The sequence below is a fragment of the Rhinolophus sinicus genome, chromosome 1 (genome assembly GCF_057876585.1).
Source record: "Rhinolophus sinicus isolate RSI-liver-muscle chromosome 1, RSI-T2T, whole genome shotgun sequence".
NCBI classification, from domain to species: Eukaryota; Metazoa; Chordata; class Mammalia; order Chiroptera; family Rhinolophidae; genus Rhinolophus; species Rhinolophus sinicus.
In genome coordinates, this window is record NC_142501.1 from 170,183,694 (window position 1) to 170,199,128 (window position 15,435).

A 15,435-nucleotide genomic window follows, 5' to 3' on the forward strand; every position below is an offset into this window, starting at 1 on the left:
CATAGGTGTTTAGGTGATTAGTCAGTCTCTATTATTCTCCATCCCCTTTTGTTCCCGATATTGACAGTAAAATATAATCAAGATAACCCATAGTAGAAACATGCCTGGACTTGGGAACCTATATTTAAAATCTGCAGTAGAGGTTACCCTGTTTCATATTTCTCTCCCTTTCTAGCTCCTGTTCATTTCTGACCTTACCCCACTGCATTCCTCTCCTATCTGCAGCTACACATCCACCATCACAATGACCATCACCCTTCTCTGTTCTATTAGGCTTACTACCGCTTCCAACCTCTGCTTGCTATCCCTCAATCCAAACAAAGAGAAAGAAAAGCATAATGTAGTGACACACTAAAGATATTTCAAAAATGCAAAGTGTTGCTGCATACTATTTGGCAAAATATGAGGTAGAGGATAAGAATGTTAAATGAATAATTTGTACTTGCTGTATAACACAATATAAGCCATACACAAACTAATTATACTCCAAACACTTCCTATAAAGCTTAGTCAGTAGCTGATTTTAAATGTAAGTATCTTCTGTATCATAATTTTTTTCTATTTTCTAAAGGAAATATTACAGCACCCCCTTTTATCCACCAGCTCCAGGACAAATGTTTTTTAAAAAAGTGGTTAGCTGAACCTACTTTGGTAACTATTTTATAATATATATAAGTAAAACTATCATGTTTCATGCCTTAACCTTATACAGTGATATATGTCAATTATTTATCAAAACCAGAAAAAAAGTGCTGCTTATGTTACTTAAAAAGTCAGTGGGTTATACTACTGACATTGTTTTACTTCTAAAATTACATTTATGACATAGCCCTTAAACATCTCAATGATGGGCAGCATGGGATTTATTTATATTATTTACCTTGTGTTTTTCTTTAAGCAAAAATAAGCTTTATTTTTTTTTAACAAAGATTTTGATGTGCAGATTATATGAGTCCAGATAAAAAAGAATGATGGTAGTCCCCATCTGGCTTAGTGTCTGATATTTAATAATGAGTTCAAAACAACAACTTTATAGAGGCTAAGTACTAAAGTATATAAATACATTAAAACTTTTAGGAAAAATATATAAATATAGTCTATTATATATAAATGCATTCACCTTGACAATTTAAATCATGATTATTGAATAATATGAATGGCAACTGTTCATTTGTATTTTATCAAATCTTTTAATGGAGAATAAAGTTCCTTGTAATACTATTCTTGAAATTTATGCTGTGGGAATGTCTCAAAATTAGTCATTATAATCATAAAAATCTCAAGCATTTCCGCTTTTGATTAGACTTTAGCTCAACCTATCTTATATTAAAAATAACCAAATGTCAGAGTACTATAGTGATAGTATAGTATTTAAACAGTCAACACAGTAGAAAAATTGGCTCGTCCTTAAGCTAGTCTAACAGCAATTGAATGTTGTCGAACAAGTTAAAAACAGGCATACAGCAATTTATTCCTCCAACCATTTCAGTATCCCTTGAAATAAAATATTCACAAGGAAATCTTGAAATGTATTAAATCAGAAGTGGCTTCCTACAACATAGCAAACATTTAGATGGCAGAGAAATATTTATTCAATCACCCATGAATCTCCAAATGAAAACTTTTAAAGTTTTAACCTAAATACTGAAGTGGGCGTGACTATGACACAGTGACTAATTCAGGGGTATATTTTTAAAAGAAGAGAAAACACAAACAAGAAGTACCAATACCAACTCACATGTCTCTGCCACACCGAATGTCATCCTGCTCCTTTGCTTGGCGCCGGCGCTGTCTAGCCGATGTGGTAGAAGATGCTGACGAACTTCCAGATTCGGAGTCCTCTGAACTTTGGCCTCCAGAGCTATTAACATCAAAAAGATGCTGTTCTACAGCAGAGCGAATGGTCCTTTCTAAGAGTCTGGTTAAAAAAATACAAAATAAATCAAGTCATCAAGTTTGTCAATGATTGCCTTTAACAATATGTACCCATAAATTTGGAAATATGGGTATTTCCAATGAAAGATCCACAACTTCATGAACAAAGACAGTGTACAAAGCATTCATCTCAAAAATATTTGTATTGTGCATGAAAAACAACTAAACTGAACAAATCCCACCAACTTGATAACTGTGTCTCTCATTTTTGTGAGTCCAGGAATACAGAAATGCTCACCACAAGTCTAGCAAGTTATAGGAGGCATTCAGGAAATAAGGGTCATTCATTTAATATGAGGCAGACTGAGGAAAGATTTTTTTCCTCATAGAAGAATAATAGACCCATTCTTACAAAGGTGAGTTTCTTTCAGCTATCATACGAGTTCTGCAGAGGAAGACAGTATGATTTACAAAGCACACTGGCACAAATAATTTTGTAATACCTATTATCTATCTAGAATCCCTTTAAGATAAAATTATAGTGGGAGTAATGCTATTAAATAAAGAACACCTCACCAGAACAATTACTATTTAGAACAGCAAAATCTTTCCAATCCTCTATTCAATTAAAGAGTAATGCATATATTTAAAGCTGTATTCATATATATATCCCAATATATATTACTGAAGATGGAAGAATAGATTTATTTTGTTCAACCTGAGAAAAACAGGAAAGTACAGGGACTGAAAAGAGCAGATGTCACACGGGGTGGCATGCGGGGTCTCAGTTCCCGCTCCCCACATAAGAATGCAGGACATAGTGAGGCCAAAAAAGAACACCCGTGGAGCCACAGAAAGAGGAGTCATACCACTATATTCTCGCTGGTGGTTGGGTTGGAGACAGAGGAAGCAGGAGCCACACTATCCGCAACCTGCCGTACACTTCTCTCTGCCAACCAACCTCACTTGTTATCTGCAATCTGCCGTGCTAACTGCAATCTGCTCTTGCTAGCTCAGCCACCATCTTCTTGCTAGCCCCCATTTGTTGCTAGCGTAGCCATGGCAGTTATATTAGTGGCCAATGGCTCACTGGTTACAGCTGATGGCCAACTAGCCACAGCTGATGGCCATGCAATCACAGTTGATGGCCATTTACTAACCAAGTGAGCACCTTTCCACATGAGGCCAAGAGCCTGGAAACTGCTCTCCTGGCTCTGTCCCCACAGCACATGATAAGGTATCATTTTTAAGGCTACATGATCTTTCAATGTGTCTAAACCCCCTTTCATCACCAAACTATTTAATTCTAAATAAGCTGGCATGAAAAATTCTAAATTTAAACTTCTCAAAACATGTTTTTCTTCAGTTGAAAAAAGAATCACATTCAAACCCATCAAATTATACATATTAAATATGTGTAGTTTTTGTGTATCAGTTGTATCTCAATAAAGCTGTTAAAATTAAAAAAGAACTACATATATATTTTTTAAATGTTCAGATTTAAAATACATTCACTTAAATAAAATGGATTTTGCAAAACTGAAGAACTTTAGATTTTTCCAAATATAGTTTTATAACAGACTCATCGTAATTTCAATAAAGTTATTTTAAGACAATAAGTAAGTATAGTCTAACTTGGGCATTAGAACTTTTATATTTAGAATTCTACATCCCAATGACTCCAGATTAACCAATAATGGTACAGGAAGGTGAGTACATTTCACACACACACACACACACACACACACACACACGCATACATACATACATACACTAACCCCACAACTTTTCCAATCTATACAAGACATATAAGAAGTGCAAGTTATCAGGAAACAAACAGGAAAGAACATGTCAGTTTTGATACAATCTTGTAATCGCTTTAAAATTCATAAAAGTAAGAGGGGTCAATCCTGCCCTTTGATTACTTTCTCACCTAAGACAAAAGGAAAAATAAAATCCCAATTCATCCTATCAGATCCAAATTCATACCAATTAGTGCCTTTTCTAATTCTCCTTTCTTCCTCCTTATCATACATATCACATCTTCCCCTTCTCCTCTACCTGATCCTTGCTGATGGGAGATGGTCCAAAAAGGCCCATCCATGTTCCAGCAAGGAAGGAAGGGAGTTAAGTGCAATGGAAAATCTTTGGACAAGGAACTATTTACAAATATTTATCTAGTGACTGATATATGCCAGGCACTTTTCTATGTGTTAGGAATACAGCCATGAATGTGACAGAATATATACATTACTATGAGGAAAGATAGTTAACAAATAAACCATGACACTGTAGATAGTGATACATTTTCTAAAAATAGGGTACAGGGTTGGAGAGTGACTATAGGTAGTCAGGGATGGCTTCTCAAATGAGATGACATTTGAACAAAGAGGTGAATGATAAAAAAGTGAATCGCCAGGCTGAGAAACAGCCAGGGCAAGGGCTCTGAGGCAGATACATACACTTGATCTACTCCAGAAACAGGTCATGTGGTGGAAGCATAATGAGCAATGTGGTTGGAGAGGTAGGAGAGGGCAGGTAGCTGGAGATTAGATTTTAGTCAAAGTGCAACTGATAGCCTTAGGAAAAAGGCATGTGACAGACATAATTAACAGAGCACTGCCACTGCCCTGTGAAAAAAGGACCTACTGCAATCACTAATTTGCTTTCTTCACTGTGTCCTATTAGACTGTAAAGACTCTGAAGGCCAAGCCCAAGGTTAATTTGACATTAACACTATTTGGCATATTGCAGGCAGGAAATAAATGTAGGGTGACTAAAAATAATGAAGAAGTAGACACAGTTAATTCCTTAACCTTTAACGGCATCCTCCATTGCAAGATACCTTTCAAAGCACACAGATTGCTTTGCACATATTTACTCTGACATTATTTAGACTGAAATAACTAAAAATCTCGTATTTTTAAATGGCATAGCTGTCTCTAGTCACATACCGACACAGAAGCTCCAATAGGAACATGTCTTACTTAGTGCTCTCCTCTGGGTAGTTTTCAGAGTCATCTGGCTGCTGACTGTATGAATCTTCCAATACTATCCAACGTTAGAATTGTCTTTCTGTTTAATAAATGGGAAAGGAGGGGCAATAAAACCAATTCAAGCAACTTACTCTCCAGTTGTTGAAACATTGCTGACTTGGGATACACGGGCACTATGGGAAAGAAACAAAGAGAAAGAAAAGTCAGATTAGACGGAGGACCAGAGACCATGAACCAAACTTTCAAAGGGGATCCAAGGCTGAAAGAATTGGCCAGGCCCTGAGTGACCCTCGCAAGACAGTTAAGTGGAATGGTGAAATTTCGGAACACTGATTAGCACCCTTCAGAACTTCGCCCTCTTGCCTACACTCTCTGTTCATATAACCACAGTGAGGGGTGAGGCTGGCAGTTATTTTAACCATATCCATATCAACACATTCTCACATTCTGCCCTCTAGTGCTTAGTTGGCTTCTAGATCAAGGTTTGAAAGTAGCTTGAACAAAGAAATTTTAAAAATCTTTAGTGCATGTCAAACTACAGTTTTCTCTGGCCGATCTGTTCCCTCCTTTTTACTTCCTCATTTGTACAAAGGAAATAAGAAGAAAATAAGAGCTGTTAATCGCCAATATTGATGGCTGCCTTTCCATCACTCTAAACATCCTAAGTCATATAGCATAATTTTTAACACCTGAATGTGCTGCTTTGGAATTATCTGCTGAGTTTTTCTTCCATGTATGTGTATACCTTATTTTTTGCAATTCAGAATCTAAGTGAAGTGCCTCAGGGGGTTGTATGATATTTCTCATTTTTTTCCATTACACTTCATACCACTACCACACCCATCATACCCAGCATAGTAATCATTGTTCCAGAGTTTATCAACAGACATTTAACTCTTTAGTTCCAGAGAATTTCCCTTAAAGCTGCAGCTCTTGGTCATGGCCACAAGTCACAGCCAAATCCCTGAAAAAGCACGTAAAATAATGCTACTGTGCACAAGGGAAACAAGAAGAATCTTAATTAATAAATGAATGAATGAACAAACAAATGACCAAACATATCTTAACATTTACTGAGTACTTACATTTCAGACACTGCTAGGTATTTTTTACAAAGATTTTCTCCTCTACTGCTTACAGTAACCCAGTAAGGTAGGTTCTATTGTTTTATTTCCTCTATTTTCAGATAAAGAAGTGAGAGGTTAAGTAACTTGCCCACAGTCAGAAAGCCAAGAAGTAAATGAGCTGGGATTTGAATAAAAAAAGTTTTAGCTCAGAGTCTAAGCTCTTAATCACTACACTAGACTGTCAATCACTCACTAGAAGAAAAACTCATCAGTCATCTTTGTATATGGAGGCCTACCTACACTTGGGTATTTTACTTTGCTTTTAATCACAACCATTTCTCCTCTGTCTCACAATGGCTGTTATTCACTGTGGTTCCCAGGTTATATAACCAGCAGTAAATCCTTTGCTGCTCTGTCCTTAACTGGAACAGGCAGTCCCTCCCTGCTTTTGATGCTTTGTGGCTCGCCCTCTGTAAATTCAACACTGTATAATTAACTCCTGTACTCCACTTCTCAATGCAGTTGTACAACCTTGGTCTGGGAGCAAGGACCAATGTGAATGACTGGGGGAGAGGAGGGGGGTAACTAGAAGAGGAAAAAAAATGTAGATCTGCTAAATGCTAAAAACATTCCAAAGAACACATAAGTATAATTAGTTAATTAGTCCCCACATAGCATCTCAGAGTGAAAAGACGTGTTTTTTCCTCCTTTTTATACACTTTTGATCTGAATTTCTTTTTGTTTATTAAAGCGCACACTGATATTTTTATGTTCCTTTTTTGCAGGTGGGAATGAAAACAAAAAAGAAAGATAAGAAACAGGACAGGAAATGACAACAAACAGGACCAGGTTCTGAGATTACTAACTCCCTAAGTAAATGGTTCTCAAACTCTATCAAATGTGCATCAGAACCACCCGGGATCTTGTCCACTCACAGATTCTGATTTAGGAGGTCCAGGTCCAGGGAAGGGCAAGCTGACATTTTGCATTTCTAGCATATTTCCTAGTGATTCTGTTGCTATTGATTTGTGAAAGACACTGATTAGCAAGGCTCTAAATCCCTGTAACCAAAAATTCTTTAAGTCTTCAGTTCCTTAGATATCATAATAGCTATTTTGAAACACTCTAAGTAATGAAAGTATGATTTGGAAAACCTATGCTAACCCGAGTGACCAAAAGGCAAAACATAAAATTTCCCTCACAGCTTTAAATTACCTGAACCATCTGTATCAATTTAAAGAGCCTTTCTCAGAATGCAAAATAAGTGAATAATGAAACCAAGTAATTAAATCATGTTCATTTTTGCTAACATATTGATCTTAGTTCAAATTTGAGAAATTTTATATTTTTATGTTTCTTTAATAGTCCTTTGGATTTTTTGTATACTTAACATGTCCATATTTTCATATTTTTCTAACAGAATTTCTCTAAAGAAAGTATTCTGAGAAGAGAACATTTTCCACTGGGAATCAGAAAAGAGAAGTTCTGGTCTTGGCTCTGCAACTAATTAGCTGAAATCATAGACTGGTAACTTGGCTGCGTTGGGTTGGTTTCTTCACACAGAAAATGAAAGGCTTGGCTAGTGATCTCTGACATTTTCTTTTAGTTCTAAAGTTTATTACCCTAAAGTTTAAATCATTACAAAAGGTTATAATTGCATATTTAGTTTTATGATATAGTGTCAGTCATGGTTTATTAGATACCAAACTGGCTTTGGCCAGGTATCCATCTACCTCCATAATTCCCATGGGACGTGATTAACAATTCACCAATACCAAGATTTCTAAGAATAGTTAATATCTGAAAAAGGGACTGCTGTAATTGGTCATGGAGGTAATTCTAAGACACTGACAAAAAAGATGATAAGCAAATTAGCTAAAGTGAAAGATAAAGATTTGCTTCATTTACATGTAGCTTGTTTTTTATCCTCTGCAGTGATGAATGACAAATTCTCCCCCTTCCCCCCAGAATCCTTGACTGATTTGCTAAGAAAATTTCCTACATATGCAATATAAATACTTGAATATGGAAGAGTTCATTTCCTAATGTTGATAAAGTATTCAAAACTGAAAGAAATAAGCTCATGTGCAGACTCAAGCATTACGGTCAATTTCATTACCCAAGCCTACTGTAAGTGTTGATGCAACTGAATTTTCTATTGGTATGATCATTTAGAATAGATTTTAAGCCTACTTTGAAATATAGCCTATGACATATTTAAATATATTTAGTCTTTATTAGTAAAACCCAAACTACATTTCTGTAAGCTGATTATGCCCAGCAGTATTAGTCTATAAAATTTGCATGTGATAAGATGCACAGATGCTGGTAGACAAGCGATTCTTTAAAATTAGATCTCTTGATTTGAAACAAAGAAATTTACATATAAAAAGAAAGACGGCTCAAATCTACTAAAACCAGACATCTTGAAAAAGCTTGTGTTCTCTTTTTCTATATGTTCTCTCTTCTGTGGTGTGTAAAATCCTACCTGTAAAAAAAATTATTGTTTTAATAGGAACTGTCAGGTCTAACAGAATTATCCATTTTCTCTAAAAGATAATATTTACTTTTACTCAATTTTTAATGAGTAAGGATTTAAAAGACAAATATATGATGTTTGTTTAACTAAACCTAAGGATAAAGATCATGCAACTAATCATTAAAATGGCATGAAACTCATAATTTGTCTATTTAACAGAATACACTATTTTTAGTATCATCTTTAAATACTAAAAGTTGATATGCAGCATCAAGATTATAAAATCACTGTAACATCGTTTCCTTGTAATTGTATAATGGATTTCTAAATTAAACTTTTTTCATGATTTTAGTTCATTCTTTACAGTGTCATGCATTAAAACAAATATACTCAATCCTCAATATTTATTCACTTTACTTTAGCTTTTAGCTCTGATTACCATATGCAGAAACTCAATGGACTATTTACAGATATTTAGACTTTGACAAAAATTGCATCACCCCTTTGTGGTGGTGGTGTTTGGATAAAAAAAGCCTCATATTTTGGTTTTAAATTATACACTACGTATATAATACTGGAACATAAATTGAAAACATGCTACATATATATGACTCAGTATGAGAAATTTTTATCGTCATACTTTTCTGAAGTTCATACTTTCTAATAGAGCCCCTCAAAATGTCAAAATACTCAGCTTTTGTACAGCTTCTTTCAAGCTGTAACAGTTTTCAATTTTACATATTTAGCATGTTTTGTATGAAAAGAAATTCAGAGTTCTCTTCGTTTTTAGACTAAGGTCCTAATAAAGCGAAATTACAAAACGAAATGAACAGTTCACTATATATACTGTACTCAACTACAGATAAGGAAATTGAGGTTCGGAGAGGTTTAATATCTCACTCAAATTTACAAAGCTCTGATTCTATCTCAGAGTTTTAGAGTGTGTCTTTAATAAGGACATAACGCTTATCCTCAAATAGTGTTGCTTTTCACATAAATCTTTGGCTGTACATCAGGTTATTTTCTTAGTGCTATTTATTTTGTAATTTTTTTTTGTGTTACAGACATATAAACAGGGTGCCAAAAACATGTATACACATTTTAAGAAAGAAAAAAACTGTATTAAATTGTAATAATATATACCGATAACAAAAGATGGATACAAGTCATGTATATACATATTTTTGGCACCCCAATAGTTGAATGTATAAGTTCTATATTTCAAATTGTTTGCCTGTTTATCCTTGCTAAAGAGTTTAAATTTGTATGATTTGATGTTATGCTATTTTACACATACTTATTTATAACCTTTATGTCTTTAGTAAGGATTTTACCTAATAAAGTAAGTCTAGCTTTATGCTGGTTAACAAATTTGGCCTTGAACTCTAGTTGTTCTGGTACTGATTATTGTCATCTCTCTTTTTTTGTTATTTATATTTATCGGATATAAATTCTATATTTTTATTAATAACCTTTCTCTGTGCCATTTTGTTTTAGGTATGGCTCTTTTGAGCAAGATATAGTTCAAGTAGTCACTTTTTAAAGTATTTTTAGCTTTTGTCAAATAATTTAATCCATTTACATTATTGTCACAGCTGACATATTTGTTCTAGTTTTTGCTTTGTGTGTTCTAATTTGGGAGATTCCCTTTTCTTTGAATTCTGTCTTTGCTCTTAGATTCTGAGAAAATTTGGAATATAGGGGTCGTGTGCACAATTCTACTGATGGTTGCCTCTCATACCCATACATCTCTAATTAAAACTAACCCCCCCAAAAAAAACCCAAAAACAACCCCCCCAAACTCTTGACTCCTGCTTCTATTCCCCTACTTTCCATGCAAGAAATTTAGAATTTTGTTACTGTCTTTGCCCCTCCACCAATGATTATAATCAGGTTTCTACTTCTTAATTAAAAAAAAAATTAATTCACCTCTCAATTAGCTGGGTATACATTAACTTTGATGTCTACTTCCATTTCTATTAGTATCATTTCTTGCTTATAATAATTTTCTGGTTAGCTTTGTAATCTCTGACTTCTAATATCTAGCATTATTTCTCCCATAGTCTTTTCTTTATCCTTTACCTCTTAAGTTTGGAGAGTTTCTCAAGTTGCTCTCTCATCATGTACTTGATTAATTTTTTAAATAATTTCTGCTCTTTACTGTTCTCTATATAGTTTTAAAAATCTCTGCTATTTCTAGGCTCCCTTTTCTCTCCTTATTTCAGCTATTCTTCTATGTCTCTAGCCTTTTAATTCTAAATCTATTCTCCCCTTACAGGTTCCTACTCATGTTTCAAAGAGGTTGGTTATGTCCTTGAGCATTTTTGGAAAAGAATAGCATAGCAATACTACTTCTCAAGGGTTCCTCTGAATCATATAAAAGATAATTCTCTAAAACCTGTTTTGTAACTGAGTCCTCGTGGCATCCTTTCCTTTAGTTTCTAATTTCTCTTCACAGGTCCCAAATAGATCTTTGTGTTTAATGGTTCTTAAGGGGTAATAATCAATCCAAGCAGAGCCACTACCAAAAGCCTGGATAGGCAGATTGGTCTTAGTTTATTTCATTGTCCCTTGGCTGAGGGCAGATGCCTCCTCTTGGATTCAGGCTTTAAGAGCCAGTCTATGAGTTTGCTCTAGAACAATCTACAATGCATACTTTGGTGGACTTGTTTGGTCCAATTTTATGACTAAGCTGGAGAAGCAAAAAGAAATTTGTAGTTTGTCTTTGTGCGGTGTACACTTGAAGGCATTAAATCCAGTCATCTTGCTGCCTTTATCCCTTTCTCAAATGCTTTTCTTAAGTGACTGAGCATGCCAGGGGTATACCCTTCCCTCTCTGTCATTTTGTATGTGAAAAGTTCTAGTCTCTAAATAATGAAAGAAAGAAGCTGGTGGGAACAGGTGAAAAAGAATATGCAACACAGAAAGTAAGTTTCTGCTCAGTTGGGGGATGTTACTTGCTTTTCTGGTCAGTGCAATAGACGTTGGAAAGAATTCAAGTCAGTTTTTTTTCCCTTCCTTCTCTCCTTGTGGTCACTGTATTGTTTAGATGGTTGAACATGAAGTGTGCAAGGCAAAAATACGTTTCTCAGGTCATCCCATTGATGACGTGACCTTTGATATAAGGTTTTCTTTTTTATCATTGTTATAAAGCTGTCTCTAGCTTTTGCCTTTTATTTCATCACTAGAATTTAAATGGGAAGCTGGGAGTAGTTATATTAGGCAAAGCTAGTCTGCTACTTGTTTAAACTAGATGTTTGCATTTTATTAAAATGTGAAGTTCTTATAAAGAGTAGTCTATAGGGAGGCAGGGAGACTGAAGAATAAAGCAGCAAGAGATCTAGACAGAATGATTACAAATGTGTCATTTTCTATAAGTAAATTTTTCCCTTTGATTTTTTATGCTGAGGAAGACATAAAGAGAAGCATAAAAATATATATAAAAATGATATAATTTATCTTTCTCAGTAGGGCCTAAACATATGCTTAATATTTTAATTACTATTGATAGAAATAAACCCAGAATTTATACTTATCTCTTACTATGCAAAAAATATGACTAGTGGTTCTTAGATGTCATGAACTCAATATTGAATCCCCCAAATATTATATGATAAATAGTAGTGAAGTTCATAACTATTCTTTAGCAATAAAATATACTGTTGGTCTGGTTCAGTGGTTTTCAGCTAGGGGTGTGCATCAAAATTTCGTATGACACTTCTTTCCCTCATTTTTTTTATTGTGGTAAAATACATATAAAATTTACCACCTTAACCATTTTTAAGTGTACAATTCAATGGTATTAAGTGTATTCACATTGCTGAGCAACTATCTCCACCACCCATCTCCGGAACCCTTTTCATCTTGTGAAATTGAACTCTATACCCATTAAACAGTAACTCCCAATTCTCCCTCTCCCCCAAGTCTGGCAACCACCGTTCTATTTTCTGTTGCTATAGATTTGACTACATTAGGTACCCATATAAGTGGAATCAAATAGTATTTTTTTTTTGTTACTGACTTATTTCACTTAGTATAAAAGTCCTCAAGGCTCAGCCATGTCGTGTATGTGTCAGAAGTTCCTTCCTTTTTTAAGGCTGATTAACATTCCATTGTACGTATGTTCTGCGTTTTGCTTATCCCTTCATCCACTGGTGGACACTTAGGTTGCTTCCATCTTTTGACTATTGTGAATAATGCTGCTATGAGGATGGGTGTACAAATATCTCTTTGGCATCCTGCTTTCAATTCTTTTGAGTATATACCCAGAAGTAGAATAGCTGGAATATATGGAAATTCTGTTAATTTTTTGAGGAATTGCCATACTATTTTACCTACTAGCTGTACTATTTTACATTTCAACCAGTAATGCACATGTGTTTCAATTTCTTTTCATCTTTGCCAACACCAATTTTCTGTCTTATTGACAGCAGCCATCATAATGGGTGTGATGTGATATTTGATTATAATTTTGATTTGCATTTCCCTGATGATTAGTGATGTTGAGCATTTTTCATGTGTTTATTGGCCATTTGTGTATCTCTGGAGAAGTGTCTATTGAAATTCTTTGCCCATTTTTTAATCTACTTTTTTTTTGTTGTTGAATTTTAGGAGTTGTCTATATAATCTGGATATTAATCCCTATCAAATCCCAAAATGATTCGCAAATATTTTGCCCCATTCTGTAAGTTGCCTTTTTACTCTGTTGGTAATGTCTTTTTTTGATACACAAAATTTTAAAAATTTCATGAAGTCCAATTTATCTATTTTCTCTTTTGTTTCCCATGCCTATGGTATCATATCTAAGAAATCACTGCCAAATTCAATGTTACATAGCTTTTGCTCAAATGTTTCCTTCTAAGAGTTTTATAGTTTTAACTCTTACATTGAGGTTTTTGATACATTCTGAGTTAATTTTCATATAAAGTATTAGGTAAGGGTCCAACGTCATCCTTTTGCATGTGGATATCCAGTTTTCCCAGCACCATTTGTTGAAAAGACTGTCCTATGGCGTTTTTAGAAAATATGGACATCCAGCCCCTCTGGAGACACAGAATCTTATCCAGTGAGACCCAGGCATCTTAAAAGAGCTCCACATACTTCATACTATAAAGATGCTATTATTAAAAAAATAAAAAATAACAAGTGCTGACAAGGATGTGGAGAAACTGGACTCGTGTGTATTAATAGTGGAAATGCACTTAAAACGGTTAAGATGGTAAATTTTATATTATGCATATTTTATCACAATTAAAAAATAATTTGAAATGATAAAAATAGCAACATTTGTTGTATTTTATCACCAAAAAAAAAAAGAAAAGAAAAAGCTCCACAGGCAGAGGTGACATGCCTCCTTAGTTTAGAAATACTGCTCTAGTCAAAAAGGACAAGGAAAACAAATATTTTAAATATATAGTTATTTGTGTCTAAAGACACCCAAATATCTAGCTGACTTTATCATCTTGGGAAAAAAAATTAAGTTGATTATTAAATAAATAGCCCACTTATTTGTTCCACTTCTTAGTCAGTAGCCCAAAACAGGCTTATAAACAAATATAATGTCTGTTACGTTATATTTCTCCAAACTATCTTATCTAATAATGAGAGATTTTTTTTTACTTCAAAAATGATAATTTAGAAAATATACAGTATGCTTAAGGAGAAAAATAAACTATTAAAATTTAATAAACTATGACCCAAAAAATCATAAATGTACAAATTCTAACACAAGTTGTTTGGAAAAGTAATCCCCAAAAAGCTATCTAAAAATAATCTATAAAGAATTTCCCCACATATCAAATGTCTGGCAATATTTTAATATGAGTTTATCCAACGGTACATTTTTTTCTTCAACATAAATTCCACAGTTAAAATACTTTCATAAAATTGATGACTGCTAGGTTCCAGGAATAAAAAAATTAACAAAATCATAAACAATGAGTTAGCATGCCAAACAGCTAATTTAGAAATAAATCTATTTGATGTTCCTGATTCAGAAAAATTAGAAAACATATGAAACACTGAAACTTACCCTAAGTAATTCCAAATCTACTAAAATAGCAATTTGGCTTCAATTTGCACCGTATTAAAACTTGGCCTGCAACTGATAGACTGTCAATGTCAAGTTTCAGTGGAGCGCAAAATGAGAAAAGGAAAGCAGAGGAAGATCCATGCAGTTGCTAGAAGACAGGTGTTAGATAAGCAAGGAGGTACCATTTGGGGGCCAGGTGAGATGGTTAGAGCCCGAGGAACAAGACTAGTTACAGGTACGTAGCCCTTGAAGCATATATTTAGGATTTTGATAAAGCACAGGAAAGATAAGTTGTAGGTATACAGGCTATATGTATAAACCAGTAATTTATTAGGAAGAAGGAATTCAAGGATTGAAGTATGACGGGATGGGATGAGGACGGGATCTGAGCCTGGCCATAAGAAATATGAAGGTCGTGCAGGTGAGGTGGGAGCAGGCAGAGATGAGGTGTAATAGAAAGTGGTGATTAAGAACCCTAGTCCCAGGGGAAATAACCACAGAAATCAAAACCCGGGCTTGGAGACACTGAAGACTCAAACAGAAGAACTAGCAACAGATCCCGATTAGATGTGACGGGATGCCAGATAAAAGAATTCAGACAATAACAGGCTGAATGTGGCACAGAACAACACCTATAGCAAAAGTTGTTTTGATGCCAATTTAAGCAATTGAGGTAGGGGCTCCTTTTCTGGGATTCCAGCCTAGACTATGAAAGAGGCCAAGGTATGGACCTCTAAGCCAAGAATATTCTTCACCTTAAGTTTGCAGGTTCATGTTTATTTTGCGGCCATCTCACTAAGGGTTTGGCATAACCTGTCCTCCCCTTTCATTTCCTTAATCAACACAAGGGGCGGGTAATCTCTAATGAGCATCTGGAGAACAATGACACCTACTGTTTGAGCTACTGTAGCTGCAATAAACTTGCTACATAGGACAGCGGCAGGTGTAGACTGGTAACTACTATTTATTTCCTTTAAAAAAAGGACA

General features: G+C 34.7%; 1 protein-coding gene across 8 annotated transcripts in view; it reads right to left on the minus strand.

Annotated features, from left to right (window-relative positions):
* The window catches only part of FAM13A (family with sequence similarity 13 member A), a 284,523-nt gene that overhangs the window by 59,757 nt on the left and 209,331 nt on the right, over positions 1-15,435 (minus strand). For 7 of the 8 annotated variants that reach the window (XM_019741111.3, XM_074323597.2, XM_019741109.3 and 4 more), the window contains 2 exons: positions 5,003-5,044; positions 1,739-1,918 (listed from right to left, as the gene is read on the minus strand). In XM_019741111.3, coding sequence (XP_019596670.3) covers positions 1,739-1,918; positions 5,003-5,044 — 222 coding nt within the window. Of the gene's footprint in view, positions 1-1,738; positions 1,919-4,829; positions 5,045-15,435 lie in introns of all 8 variants that reach the window. The other variant, XM_019741114.3, reaches the window with a different exon arrangement.